The sequence below is a fragment of the Eriocheir sinensis genome, chromosome 55 (assembly GCF_024679095.1).
Source record: "Eriocheir sinensis breed Jianghai 21 chromosome 55, ASM2467909v1, whole genome shotgun sequence".
Classification (NCBI taxonomy): domain Eukaryota; kingdom Metazoa; phylum Arthropoda; class Malacostraca; order Decapoda; family Varunidae; genus Eriocheir; species Eriocheir sinensis.
Window position 1 is genome coordinate 6,696,416 of NC_066563.1, and position 15,729 is coordinate 6,712,144.

Genomic DNA, 15,729 nt, shown 5'->3' on the forward strand with positions numbered 1-15,729 from the left:
CCTCGCATACCTGGTTTTGCTATAGCTGGAGACGCCGACGAAAAGGAGTTGCCATAGTGATTTCGGCGTCCAGGTAAATCTAATCAAGGTAACTCCAAATAATCTTTACGAAATCACCTGTAACAACTGTAAGGCCTCTCGCATACCTGGTTTTGCTGTAGCTGGAGACGCCGACGAGGGGGAGGGTGGCCATGGTGATCGAGTATGCCCAGCCTCCCACCATCATCTTCACCGCCATGGACAGCTTCAGGCGCTTGTTGAGGTGGATGGCGTAGGTGATGGCGTACCAGCGCTCCGAAGTGATGACCGTCAGCGTAAAGATCGACAACTCCGAGGCGAACACGGTGAGGAAGCCGGCCACCTTACACCCAGGGCCTTGAGGTGGAGGGGGAGGGGGAGAGGACACAAGTTAACGGATGGATAAATGTCATATTTGAGGTCATTTTTATAGCAAAGGAAACAGGGGTCATATTCTTAAACCTTTCGGCGCCGCAACACACATATTTGACACTTTATGAAGGAGTTTTAGGCATTACCAGGGGTTGTTAATGAGCCTAGTGGTAATTTAACCCTTCTTTTATGCTATGATTGTGAAAAAGCACGCATGAAAACCCGATAGATCTCCTTTTTGACCTTTGGAAATAGTTAATATCAAGTGGAGACGCCTGAGAATACCGACCCGGGTCAAGGGACAAAAAATAAGATACTAAAAAAAAAAGCTGTTCCTCATATGCAAAAAAAGTTGTTATTTGCTGTTACCACAAAAGCAAAGAAAGTTATGCTATGTTAGGTTAAGTTTGGTCATCAGGTTGTGATAGCAAGCTTATTAGAGAGATCTTTTTATACAACTTGAGGCCCCCAAAAGGCAAATAAAAAAGTCCACAATATTGATGTTCCCCAAAAGCAAAAATGTTATGTTAGGTTAAGTTAGGTCAAGGTATGTTACGGTAGCATTCTGAAGGCTGTTCTTTGACTACATGATGACAGCCTTAAGGTTCTTGTCAAACGTTCATGGCCTTCTAAACTTTACAATACTGATCACTGTTAAATTAAATGACAGGTAAACAATACATCACATAAATTTACCCTTCTGATAAATTTATGGACAGGTAGGGAAGGTAAACATATATACAACGCATGGAAATGAGTATTCGAAAAGGGTTGAAATTATTTATGTATGTGATGAAGCCTGAAAGAGTGAGCTGGTAATAAAATATGAGTCTACAACAAAATCAATCAACACGAGCCGGGGAGATGATTGGCGCGTGGGCTGAGGGTCAAAAGAGTGCCGGTGGAAAGGCATTTAATTTTTTGATGAAATAAATATATGACAAATAATTTTCCGACGCCGTGTTTTGTTATTTGAATCCTAACTCTGAAAGCAGTAAAAGTAAGGAATATAATAAAGAAAGAAAGAAAGACTAAAAGAAAAAAAGAAAAAGATTGATGAAAGATATTAATGTCAAAAAATTATCCGACGCCGTGTTTTGTCATTTAAATCCTAACTCTGAAAGCAGTAGAAGTAATAAATATAATAAAGAAAGAAAGAAAAAGATTGATGAAAGAAATTAATGACAAAAATATATGACGATGTGTTTTGTCATTTGAATCCTAAGCTCTGAAAGCAGTAAAAGAAATAAACATAATAAATAGGTAAATAAATAAAGAAAGAAAGAAAGGAGAGAAAGAACGAAAAAAAGAAAACTGATGAAAAAAATTAATGACAAACAATTTTCCGACGCCTTGCTTTGTTATTCTTATCCTAAATTCTGAAAAAGAGAAAAAAGTAGTAAACAGAAATAAATAAACAAATAAATAACAATAAAAAAACAGATAAATACATAAACAGAATTAATGAAATATGACAATCTCTTTTTCCAGTTGATTTTCTTATAGTAAGGAAGCAGCTCAAGGGAAAAACAAATAAGAAAAAAAAAACGCTAATCACTGCCCCTATATAAGAAACCATAGATGAGTGACCATAAGAGAGGTCAATTGTTAGAGTCATGGCAGCAACCTTCTCCCTCTTCCCTCTCCATTTAAAACAATGCCACAAAAACAAATGACTCGACGCAGTGTTTTTTAATCATTCGTAGACCAAACTCTCAACGTTGGTTCAGTATGCAAAAGGAACTAGAAGCTTTATTTCTCATCCGTGTACTAAACTCCCTTCGTCTGCTCAATAAGACAAAGGAGCGTGATAATATTTTCCTTTTGCTTAATTAACCCGGTAGCTGCGGGGATCATGTTTCTTAAAGGCCCCTCTAAGCGAGAATAATGAGAAAAAATCATCACTCACGCAAACAATTTCATATTACATATCAACGCATTTGTGATCAGTTTATGCATCATCTATTTTTGGGGGGGTTTCGTGGCAAAAATTTGACCCATCGCTGGTACACGATTAAAGCCACAAATTTGGCCTCTCGCTGCTACCAGGTTAAGACTTGATCAGCAATTCAATCACTTTTTTTCCCTTCCTCTCCTAACTTCATAATTATAGTCTTTGGTCCGTTTCCTCCTATACACGTGGAAGTTTACATAAAAAAAATGATGAGGCGAAGACCCTAACAAAGAGAAAATAAAAAGTTAGTTTCCCAAATGAGGTAAAGAGTAAAAACAACATTAGCTAAAGTTCCACTAAAAATTAACCGAGGATGAAAGTGCTGATAATACAAGGCCTCACGGAAAGTTATGGAAGTAAAAATTAAAAGAGAAACAAACTTTGAAAACTTGAACAAGACTTAGGCATTGAAAAAAAAGTATTACTGACACTACGAGAGAGAGAAAGATATAAGCACCAACAACCCCCCTTACCCCTCCACACCGCCCACACACACACACACACACACACACACACACACAGACCACACAAAACTTTTACAACCGCCGGTAAAACGAGAAAAAAGGAGTGAAAAATAAAAACCACAAACAAAACTAAGAGAAACAGGAATGGAAAAATAAATGCCCCGACAAAAGAAACATGAGAAAGGGGACGAAAAAAACGACATTTCAACCAAACTGGAAGAAAAAAATGAGGAAAAAATGCCCTGCCACTCAAGACTTCCTTCCGCTGTCAGTATTTTATTTCGTCTTTGACTCCTATAAAATCTCTATCGCGCCTACAGCAAAACAACCCACGCCAACTACATCCACGGTACTCCAAGTAACCTAACCCACAGAAACAACGCAGTCCACCCTTCAGTCATTAGCCACAAATGCCATTCCAATCCACAGCAGGGAAAGAGCTTCTTACACCCACCTCCAACCCTTACAACCCATCCCAGTCCACCTGTACTACTACTACTACTACTACCACTACCACTACTACTACTACTACTACTATTACTACTACCACTACTACTACCACTATTAATCCTTCCATTCATAGCCCGTATTATCAGAAACATTATTTATCACACACTTCACCTGCCCTATGCAGAACCAACACAGTCCACCCTCGAACCCTTGCCCACAGAAGCCATTCCAACCTGCAGCAAGGAAAGAGGGACTGTCCTTCCACCCAGCTCCACCCGTCCCCAAAGCATCCACTCATCCATCCACTCACTCCCCTACCCCCCCATTACAAGGACGCCCCCCTCCCCCACTTGAAAACCCTCCTACGGTTACCACAACGCTTTAACTCTCGAGGCGTTCCCTTCCGCTTCCTAACTTCTCTCGTCCCAAAAGGAGATCAAGTTCCTCACAGTCGACTTGCCACGCCCGCCGCCACGCAACACACACACACACACACACACATACACACACGCTCAAGGATGTATCTCTCCCACGCAACACCTCACACCTCCAACCCTTTCCTCCTCCTCCTCCTCCTCTCTCTCTCTCTCTCTCTCTCTCTCTCTCTCTCTCTCTCTCTCTCTCGAACGCGTCATCCAAATTGAGTTTCGTGAAATTTAATCTGTCTTCATGTTCACGCTCTAATTGTACCCCTCACCCTAATTTGATTCCACTCTCGTCCACTCCCTGCCCACTCACTCCTTTCTTTAGTTTATTCCAGTTCCTTTAATTTATTCCAATTCCTCTCTGGCCGCTGACTCCTTTAGTTTTCCAAGTTTTTTTTATTTTTTTTATATTCCCACCTACTTCCCGTTATTTTTTTCTATGTGTTTTTTTCTTTTCAGTGTCTCGTTTTCGGTTTCATTCATTCCATCTCATTGTATTTCGGTTGTTCTTCTTTTCTAACATAATACTCGTCACCCACTCATCCATCCGCTATTTACACAATCCTTTTCATCCGAACACATCTGTATCCTATATCCAATTCTTTACGTCATCCATTTTCCACGTTAGTTCGAATCCACATCGCACATTCATTCACCCTTCATCCAATCTCTATCCACCTATCACCCACACACTCACTCAGTCACATCACATCTCATCCAGAACACGCCTCTTCATCCACGCATACACACATCTCTACTCTGTTACTCATCCATTTCCACACAGCATCCAATCTCCACTTTTGAACTTTGCCACACCTCCACAAACAATTACCTGCACTTCACCCACGCATTCCCGCACATCCAACCTCTCTCTCTGCACCTCCACGCCTCCACCTCTTCCCCGGCACACTCGCATTCGCCACTCACTCCCGAGGAAACGAGACGGCAAGACTTCAAACGACGGAGAGTATGAGAACAATTATTGAACTATTCCGCAGACAGAGAGAGCTCGGCGACCCGGCGGCCGTCAACCCTCTGCTGTGGTGTAATCGATTGAAGAGCAAGAGAGGCCGCGACGGGACGAGGATGATGAATGGCAAAGGCAAAGAGAGGGAAGGAAAGGCCGCAGAGGGAGAGAAACGGCGTAGAAAAGTAAGAAGGGATAGCAAAAGAGGGGTCTGGAGACTACGAATAAACAGAGTTGATGAATGGCAGAGGCAAAGAAAGGGAAGGAAAGGCCGCAGAGGGAGAGAAACGGCGCAGAAAGAGAAAGGTAAGAAGGGACGGCAGAAGGAAAGGATAAGTGAAAGAGGAGGATAAGATAAAGCTTGAAGGTGAGCGGATGAAGAAAGAGGTTCGCAGATGGGCAAGTCTATGGTGGAAGAAGAGAACGAGGTGGAGAAAAGAGGCAAAATAAAGAGGAGAGGAAGAGGGATCGAAAAGGGACAAAGAAGGTGAGTGAAAGAGAATGATAGATCACAGGAGAAGGAAGGTAACTGAAGGAGGAGAGAGAACATACTTAGGTGGTACTTGATTACATGATTTCAAGTAATTAATGAACACGTGACCTGACCCCATTAGGAAGGTGACGAGCATAACAAGATAATACACAAGGTCATCACTTCTGGACGTGTATGGATCAAGACAATTATTACAGGTGTTCTGATCAGTTCAAATCGGATAGAGAAAAAAGATACAGTAAGAGCAATTGAAACTAAGCAGTAAAATAAACAAACTGAAAATAGACGACCACTGCACGAAGGATTAACTTAGTAATGTGGGATGACTTAGATAATTAGTTCTTCCGTGTTCTAGTCGGTGTGCAAATCAGGTAAAAAAAATATATACTGAAAGGTCATTATAAGCCATTAAGTAGTAAAACATACACACTCAAAATTAGCGAACATTAAACGAGGAATTCATTTCGTAATAAGTGTTAATCTAGATAATTATCGCTTAAGTGTTCTCGTAAACGCAAATCAGTTAAAAAAAAAACACCTCCATTTGTAGGAGAGCAATCATATCTCCGGGCATAAAAATAAGCTAAGAAACATTGCACAAGGGCTTCATTAACTTGTATGTCTGCATCTCGATACGTCTCGCATTCAAGATCCAATCAGCACAAATCGGAGAAAAATGACGCAATGGTTAGCGGGAAAATCAAGAAATCACACAAAACAAAAAAGCAACGACACTTCAAACGAGTAAATCCTCTCGCACCTCTCGCAATTCAATAAACACACATCGAAAAAAAAATGACACAACAGCGATGCCTTCCTTTCTTTTCCCCTTTCATTTCCTCTTTTCTCGTTCACCTAGTTTTGTTCTTTTTTTTGTCCCTTTTCAGCCTTTACTTTTTTTGTGTGTGGTCTGGTTTGCTATCTGGGTACCTTGTTTTCTTCATTTTTCTCTCCTATCTTCTTCCTTCCTCTCCCTTCCTCATCCCTTCGCACTTCACGCATTCAACAAACACACACATCGTACCATAATAAAATAACGCAAGTGTGAGCGGCCGAGTCATCAAATCAGACGAAAGAACAACCCGACGACTGTAAAACGAATTCATCCCTTCGCACTCGACTTTCCCCCTAACGAATCAGATATAACGCAATTTATCGAAGTGCTCCCCGCGGCTCTGGCAATCACGAAAATGATCAACATATTTCGCTAACGTCCTCTCTCTTTCTTCCCTCCCTTTGCTCCTCCTCTCCACTACACTGCAATATACGAGAAAGATATATATATACAAATAGCTGAAAACATGTGAATAAGTGGGAATAGAGAGGAGGTTTTCTAGATCAACTTATATCTCTTCCTTCCCTCCAACATTCCCTCCCTCCCCTCCTCGACCTCACTGCAATACACGAGGGAAAAATGAATAAAAAATAAATACAAAAAAAAATGAATACACGCGAACACAAGTGGGATTAGAGAGGTTTTTTTCCGCTTATTCACGTGCGGGTAAGAGGCGCTGCACCGACACACTCAGGTGATAGAAAAAGCGGCTTTCCACCTGAGTTCACCTGAGAGAGAAAAGCAAATCGATTCGTCATCCTTCTGAGCGACTTTAGCGAGAAACGAGGTGAATGGCGTGACCTATTAAGGGGAGAGAGAGAGAGAGAGAGAGAGAGAGAGAGAGAGAGAGAGAGAGAGAGAGAGAGAGAGAGAGAGAGAGAGAGAGAGAGAGAGAGATAATAACCCATTTCCTCCTCTTTCCTCCCTTTCATCCTTGTCCTGTTTGTCATCCTCTTTACTCGTCTTCGTCTTCCTCCTCCTCCTCCTCCTCCTCTTTTCTCCCCGCTTCTCTCTTCTTCGACCTTCTCTTCCCATTTCTTCCTCTCTTCTCTCCCTCCTCTCTTCTGACACAGTCTTCTTCCCGCTTCTCTCTTCTTCCTTCACCTTCTTCTCTTCCCTCCTCTTCTTTTTTTCCTCTTTCTCCTCCTCTCTTCTGGCATAGTCTCCTCCACCCTTCTTTTCTCTCCTTCTTTTCTTCCTCTTCCTCCTCCTCTTTCTCTCTCCTAGCATAGTCTCCTCCCTACCTCCCTCTCTCCTCACTCTCGACCTTCTCTTCCTATTTCTTCCTTTCTTCCTCTCCCTTCTCCTCTCTCTCCTACCGCTGTCTCTTTTCTCTTTCGACCTTCTCTTTCCACTTCTTCCTTCGTCATTTTCCGATCAGTTTCCTCTCCGCTGCCATCTCCCAGTTAATCCTATCCCTTCACTCCTTCAACTTTTCCACAACACAGCTTCTCCTCTCCTTTCCTCTCCCCTCCTCTCAATATCCTTTCCTCTCCTGGCTCATCTCCGATTACCTCGCTTCCAGGAACTTTGGGAACCCAAATTTTGGCTGTAATTACCTTAGGGTTTCAATCATCGTGTTTTGACCCGGGTAAAAATAACACCACACCAATACCTTACAGCCTCGGCAAGCCACTGCTGAATAGACTGAACAGGTGTTTCTATATACTGACAAAAGGTTAATTAGATCACCTCACCTCGTAACCACCTTTCAAGTGACAGCATTTACAGAGACAAAGGAGGATGGAGCAAGGGAGGATGGAGCGAGTCAGATCTTCTATGTGTGTTAAAGCAAGCTATTCCGACCTTCTGCCACCTCCGACCCTCCTTCCAAGTTTCATCAGCTTTTACGTAAACAAAAATCCAGTTACCAAGTGAGGATGGAGTGAATCAGACCCTCTATGTCTGTAAAAGCAAGCTAATCCAAACCTCTCCCACCTCCTACCCGCCTACCCAAGTCTCTTCAGCCATTACCGAAGCAAGAATTCAATTATCTCATTAAACCCGAGGCACTGTAAGAGCTTGCTGGGGATCCTTTCACCGCTTGAGACTGAGGGAAGGATTAGGGCAGTCACGCATTTACAAGAGGAACCAATCTTCCCGTCTCTTCAGCCACTACAAAAACAAGGCATCGGTTATCCTATTTTTCATCGCTTGAGAGTCGGGGAAGATTAGGAAATTCACGCATTTACAAGAGGTTTATTTAATGAGTCTAACACCCGCCAACCAACCTTCCCGTCCCTTCAGCCACAACAAAAACAAGAAATTGGTTACCCTTCGTTTCATCGCTTGAGAGTGGGGGAAGATTAGGGCACCCACGCATTTACAAGAGGTTGATTTAATGAGTCTAACACCCGCCAACCAATCTTCCCGTCTCTTCAGCCACAAGAAAAACAAGACATCGGTTATCCTGTGTTTCATCGCTTGAGACCGGGGGAAGATCAGGGTATTCATGCATTTACAGCAGGTGTATTTCTTGCCTTTAACACCCGCCTACCAACCTTCCCACAGACTTTAGTTACCTTAGAAACAAGAATTCAATTATCTCATTAAACTCGAGACATTGTTGGGAGCTTCTGCGGATCCTTTCATCTTGGGACTAGGGGAGAGATTAGGGCATTGATGCATTTACAACTGGTTTATGTATCGCCTCTTAATTTTTTTTTTTATATAGGAATGGAAGCAGCTCAAGGGCAATAAATAAAAACAGGAACAAAAAGGCCCACTAGACGCTGATCCAACAAAGAAAAAAAAGAACGGGGTCAAAAGAGAGGCTAATTTTCACACCTACGAACCTTCCCCCGTCTCTTCAATTACTATAGAAGCGAGAAAGCCTCTCATTCTATTATTTCTCGGGCTCTAAAGCTGTCTGGCAATAACCGGTTGGCGCCAAGTTGAATATAATCAATACTCGTAAACTGATTCACCAATTGCGTTAATCCTTTGAATCTTCCGCCAGCTGCTCAGGGGATGCGCCGTGTCCAGTGAGAATCTGTCCAGTAGCCAGTCAGTCAGATGGTTAGTCAATCAGTTGGCCAGTCACTTAAAAAAATAGCCAGTCAGTCAAACATCCAGCCAGTAGGTCAGCCAGTCGGTCAACCAATCAGTTAATCAGTCAGTTAGTTAGCCAATTAGTCAAACATTCATTCAGTCACTCAACCATTCAGCCAGTCAGTCAGATAGTTTTCCAATCATTCATTCAGTCAGTCACCTAGTTATCCAAGCAAATAGTCAGTCAATCAGTTAATCAACCAACCAGTTAGCCATGTAGTCAGTTAATCAGTCAGTCAGTCCACCAGTTATCAAAGCAGCCAGTCAGTCAATAAGTCAATCCACCAACGAGTTAGCTATTTAGTCAGTTATTCAGTCAGTCAACCACTTAAACAATCAACCAGTCAGCCAGTCAGTCGGTCAGTCCACCCAACACCATTTAGTCTGCGAGCGAGGGAGCAAAAGTTTCCATAAAGAACGAGGTGGCGAGCGTGTGGATGAGGAGAGCAAAGTGGATGAGTTAATGGAGTGGTGCCGCTGATGTGAGGCCTGACACGAAGGAGTGGATGATGGGGGCGGTGGTGATGGCAGTGATGGGAAGGGAGAAAACGGCGTGAAGGAGGAAAGAAGAGGGAGGACGTGAACCAGAAAAAGAGAAGAGAGAACGGAGGGGATCATGGGAAGGAAGAAGGAGACGTAGGGGAGGCGAAAAAAAGTAGAAAGTAAACCAGAAAAAAGACAAGAAGGAAAGGAGGGGATAATGGAAATGAAGAGGAAGACATAAACGAGAAAAGAAGTAGAAGGACGTGAATCAGGAAAAGAGAAAAGGAAGAGGACAAAGTAAAGGAGAAAAAGAATAGAAGAATGTGAACCAGGAAAGGAAAATAGGAAGAATAGAATAAAGAGGAGGAGAAGAAAGAGGTAGATGATGGGGAAAGAGAAGGAATAAGAGGAAGAAAATAAAGACGAAAGAAGATAAGGGTGTGTTAATCAAGATAAATAATAAAGGAAATAATGAACCAAAATAACAATCTCCCCAAGCCACTTCCACTCCATAATGTCCGCAATCCTTCCTCTCTACCTGTTTCGTCTCATGTAATAACAGTAATAATAAAAACACAGGCCACAAAACAACTAAAAAAGATCCTAAAATTGACGTCAAGATACACGAACTCTCTCTCAACCCTAACTCCTAAAAAACTATCAAATCTTTCTCCCTCTCAACCCTAACCCCTAAAAACCTACCAAAACTCTCTCCCTTTCAACCTTAACCCCTAAAAACCTACCCAAACTCTCTCCCTCTCAACCTTAATCCCTAAATACCTACCAAAACTCCCTCTCCCTCTCAACCTTAATCCCTAAAAACCTACCCAAACTCTTTCCCTCTCAATCCTAACCCCTAAATACCTACCAAAACTCCCTCTCCCTCTCAACCTTAATCCCTAAAAACCTACCCAAACTCTCTCCCTCTCAATCCTAACCCCTAAAAACCTACCCAAACTCTCTCCCTCTCAACCTAAATCCCTAAAAACCTACCAAAACTCTCCCTCTCAACTTTAACCCCTAAAAACCTACCCAAACTCTCTCCCTCTCAACCTTAACCCCTAAAAACCTACGCAAACTCTCTCCCTCTCAACTTTAACCCCTAAAAACTTACCAAAACTCTCCCTCTCAACCTTAATCTCTAATAACCTACCAAACTCTCCCTCTCAACCTTAATCCCTAAAAACCTACCAAACTCTCCCTCTCAACCTTAATCCCTAAAAACCTACCAAAAGTCTCCCTCTCTCAATCTTAACCCCTAAAAACCTACCAAAACACTCTCTCCCTGTCAACCTTAACCCCTAAAAACCTACCAAAACTCTCTCCCCCTTTCAAACACATACCACATAACAACTTCAAATGACCCTAAAATCGAACCCGTCAACAAACAGCCACACCCTCTTTAGCCTTACCGCTCTGCCAGTCAATAGCGTAGTTGAAGTAGTCTCCAATGGTGTGGAGGTCCATGGCGGCGATGATAAGGAGATACAAACCCATGCAGAGGTCAGCCAGGGCGAGGTTAACCATCAGGAACTTGCTCACAGTCATTCTTGAAAAGGGTTTACAAGAAGGGGCGTAAGAGGCGGTAGTGAGAGGTCGTCTGGAGCGATTCGGTGCGGCTATTTTTTGTTCTAGTATCCTGAGTGACGAGCGTCTGAGATGTGGAGAAGAGGAGGTGGTTTCAGGGCGAGGGTCGGGCGAGGGTCGGGCGAGGGTTAGGTAAGGGCAAGGGAAGGGCACGGAGACGGAGGGTACGGACGGATCAGAAGGTATAAGGGAGAATCAAGGTTATAAGCAGCTTGGGGGGAAGGATGAAAGTAAGGGGAGGAGGAGGCTGCAGGCTTATTAAAGAGGGATAAAGGTAGGTAGGTAAGTAGGTTGCTGGGGGCAGGTAGGCAGGTAATGGCTATTTATTAAGGAGTAAGGATGTCAGGTTACCGGGATAATGATTATAATGTTGGGTTAGTAATGAGAGAGTGAATACGAGAGACAAAGAGGGAAAGACAGAAACAGACAGATTGACAGACAGAAAAACCGACAGAAAGACAAAGGCAGATGAAGGGCAAGAGATGAGTAAGCAATTAGTGAGGGATGTAATTAATAGCTTTTAATGCTCAGAAAAAAAAGAAGAAAAAAACGACGAAAAACGAGAAGGGAAGATGAGAGGAAGCAGAAGGAAGGAGATGAAGTAGATAAAACTATGGAAGAATGAGAATGTAAAGAGGAAATAAAAGACTCAGGCAGGAGAAAGAGAAATATAACCAAGATACAACCAAGCTTACAACCCTCCAGAGACAGAGCTGACTTTTATCTTGGAAGAATAATTAAAAAATGAGACACTAAGAGTAATGTGCAGAGGAGGGAACAGAGGAGAGGAGAGGAAAGGAGGAGGACAAAGAATAAGCCCTAAGGATATACATGGAACGAAGGAGAAGAGAGGAGAATTCTTTTATATTTACGAGACCATAAAAGATGTTTACGATAGCATGAGGAGGAAATAAGGCAGCCTCCCCGACGCCAGGAAAGAATGACAATGAGAAAACGCTATAAATAAAATGTGATGGAGTTTTAAAATGGAAACTGATGCAACAAGAGTAGCCGTAGTAGTAGTGGTTGAAGGAGTGGTTACTACTGCTACTACTACTACTACTACTACTGCTGCTACTACTACTGCTGCTGCTGCTGCTACTACTATTACTACTATTACCACTACTACTACTACTACTACTACTACTACTACTACTGCTGCTATTATTACTCCTACAAATATAAGAAGAAAAAACTGAATCTAAATATATGAAGAACAATAAGAATATGAATACGAATAATGAAGAAGTGGGAGCATTAAGACACAAAGAAGACAAATAAAATAAGGAGACGAAGGAGATGGGCAGAGATGAAAGAGAAAAGGATAACATAAACAAACACACCGCGAGAGAAGAAAATTGTGGAGGAGACATGAAACACAAATTAGAGGCGGGGACATCAAACACAAACCACTTATACCAATCCAATAATGAGATAACTAAAAGCAATATCAGACCAATAAAAATCTTGTAACGACATTGGACCGAAACAGACAAGGATTGAAAAATTTTGTGGAGCGTTAGAAATTGAAAAAAAAAAGTATAAATTTGAAATGGTGGTAATATTATTTTGAGTTTTTTATATTTTTTTATAAAGGAGTCTGATAATGACAATCAAATAGCTTAAAAATAGTTTAAATATAAGTTTTAAGAAGTAGTTTTGATTTTTCTTGTTACTGTAAAATTATGAAGACTGAAAGAAAAAAGAAAATGAGAGAGAGAGAGAGAGAGAGAGAGAGAGAGAGAGAGAGAGAGAGAGAGAGAGAGAGAGAGAGAGAGAGAGAGAGAGAGAGAGAGAGAGAGAGAGAGAGAGAGAGAGAGAGAGAGAGAGAGAGAGAGAGAGAGAGAGAGAGAGAGAGAGAGAGAGAGAGAGAGAGAGAGAGAGAGAGAGAGAGAGAGAGAGAGAGAGAGAGAGAGAGAGAGAGAGAGAGAGTGTTAGGATAAGGATCAGGTGAACCACATCGTACATTCACAAAGAGGAAGAAATATTTTATGAAAGACACAAAAAACATTCATTAGGATCATTAGCAAAGAGGTTTAAATGACAATGTTTATGTCCAAAGATAAAACATTGATATTATTAGTATTAGCTTTATATCCATGAGTGTGTGTGTGTGTGTGTGTGTGTGTGTGTGTGTGTGTGTGTGTGTGTGTGTGTGTGTGTGTGTGTGTGTGTGTGTGTGTGTGTGTGTGTGTGTTCCCAGAAACTTTAAGAGTAAGGTAAATACACTTAAGGAAAAAAAAAGACAGGTGTTGGAGTCTTAATGAGTTCCTACACACCTGTTGAGAATCAGGTGTGTGTCTTGGAGGTGATTCAGGTAAGTGTTAATTATATCTACCTCACAAAGAAAGACTAAGCGATCAGTACAGAGGTGAAAATGTGTAAGGTGTGTTGAGGTGTCTCGGGGTATTTTAAGTGTTGTCAAGTGCAAGGAAAATGGTTTGAAGTATATCTAAAGTGTTTTTGAAGGTCTGGATAGCAGTGGTTAATATAGCAAGCGCAAGGGAGATGTTAGTAAGCTGTTATGATTCTTTCTCTCTCATTCTCTCCCTCTATCTATCCCCCTTCTACACACGCACACAAATACACGTAGATACATACACTCGCTACTTTACCTGTACAAATATGGAAAAAAGGTGACCCTAGTATCAAGCATAAGGTGTGTATGTGTTTTTGTGTTTGTCTTTCGTCGTGAGTGTACGTCTTGTGTTTGTTTGTTTTTGTTAAGGAGGAGCAGAGTATTTGTTGATCTCGAGCACTCAGGACACTAGAACAAGGCAAGCAGCATTCGTGTTCTTGTTAGACACGAAATAGAACAATAATTAAAAAGAACTAAAAACACTGAAAGAGGAAAAGTTAACTGAAATAAATGAGTGATAAATGCAAACATATAAAAAAATAACCTCAATGTAAAGAAATAAAATAATTGATAAATGCCAACACATATCAACAAGAAATATTACGAAAAAAAAAAATGAAAACATAAAAAGAAGAAAAAATATTAGCTTGACTGCAATTAAATATAACTGATGAATGCAAACAAATATTAACGTAGAAACAGGCAAGCAGTGTTTTTCTTGTTCATCGGTTACAGGAAATAAAACTAAAACTGAAAATAAATGAAACAGGGGGAGAATTAATAATATCCTGATTGCCAAAGAAATAATACGAAAACATAAAACAGCAAAGCATATCAAGGCAAGCAGCATTTTTATTTAGTGTTTAAATGAAAAAAGACACTCAGCTTTAATTGTGAGGGGAAAAACAATCTATCTGAATGTAAAAATGTGATAAAAAATATACTGAGCAAATAAACATTGAATATGCGGAATAATGCATGCCAAATAAAGAGATAATGAAATAATGGATGAATTCATGTAATGGCTCAGCTGCTTAATTAGTGAACTCAGTAAAATGTATAGGCAGACAAAAAATACTGAAAAACAAAAACAAAAAAGAACTCATTTGTATTACATAAAAAAAAAAAATGACGAAAAACTGTGATTCCATGAGGTTGGTTTAACAAAATATCCCTAAAAAAATTGTAAAAGGTAAATACTAAAACATCAATTAACCAAAACAAAGAAAAATCAAAGACCATTAAAAAGACACACCTATAAAAATGTGAACCAGAAACAATATGACTGAAAATGACAAAACAAGAGGAAAACAACAAAAAATGAAGGATGAACAAAAAAAAAAATATAAACAAACTCAAATAAAATAAAACTCGTTAGCCAATAACACACACGCGCAGGACGAACAGAGTTGTGTGAATACTGAGAGTTGATTTAATACAATATGATCCAGCGAACGAAACAAAAAAAAAAGTCCAACAAATAATATATAGTTTGTTGTGGCCACGAATTGAATACCAAGCTAAAACAACAAAGAGGAAAAAAAACGTAGAATTCTGATATAAAAATACGGCAACAAATGTCCTGTGAATGTATTTTAATTGGTTGCGGGCACGAAAATGCGACCAAAATCAACAGAGAAACAGAAGGAACAAGGGAAACATAGAACAAGCAAACAACTGGCTGCCTTGGACAATCCCTCGCCATTGGTATTAGTGGATAAAGGACACGCGAGACAAGAGCCGGTACACAGAGCCTTCACACGGGGACGGCAGGCGACGATCGAGGCTTCACATAATCATTGGATCACCTTTGCTTTCCGCCACGCCTGAACTCGCTCGTCACATCAAAATTACTCGCTGGAGCGACGGAGCCATTTTGTGACGCAACGAAGTGACTAGAACGTTACGATGAATCTGCAAATTGATGACCTTTGATAATATTTTAAGTACTGAATTTATCATGTTTTTTGTGACTTTCTGTACAAATGTGACCTTAAAACATTTGATAAAACTTGACTGGGTAAGTTTACGTTTAGTTTTATGTACTTAAATGCAGGGATGGAGTATTCGTATTCGGTTTTCGTATTCGAATTCATTCGATTACCGCATTTATGTGTAGTCGTATACGTATTCAAATGATTATTGATAGAAATTAAAGTACCAAGGGAAAAGTATTCGTATTCTGCAAATAATCTGAGGAATACTTCAAAATTTATTATCAGAAATAACAGTCGTTATTCCTTACAACTCCAGCCTCCTGGGGGACGTGTA

At 40.9% G+C, this 15,729-nt stretch overlaps 1 protein-coding gene and 1 long non-coding RNA gene across 3 annotated transcripts in view; one reads left to right on the forward strand and one right to left on the reverse strand.

Annotated features, from left to right (window-relative positions):
• LOC126983976 (uncharacterized) overlaps positions 1 to 15,729 on the reverse strand; it is a 202,606-nt gene that overhangs the window by 8,475 nt on the left and 178,402 nt on the right. Inside the window, exons 16-17 of one of the 2 annotated variants that reach the window (XM_050837255.1) lie at positions 10,925 to 11,166; positions 147 to 375 (exon numbers count right to left, since the gene is read on the reverse strand). In XM_050837255.1, the coding sequence (XP_050693212.1) occupies positions 147 to 375; positions 10,925 to 11,166 (471 nt within the window). The remainder of the gene's footprint in view (positions 1 to 146; positions 376 to 10,924; positions 11,167 to 15,729) is intronic. The other variant, XM_050837256.1, reaches the window with a different exon arrangement.
• LOC126983977 (uncharacterized) lies at positions 3,894 to 9,625 on the forward strand. The gene is made up of 2 exons (XR_007736312.1): positions 3,894 to 8,175; positions 8,311 to 9,625. It is a non-coding gene; the product is annotated as an uncharacterized LOC126983977 (long non-coding RNA).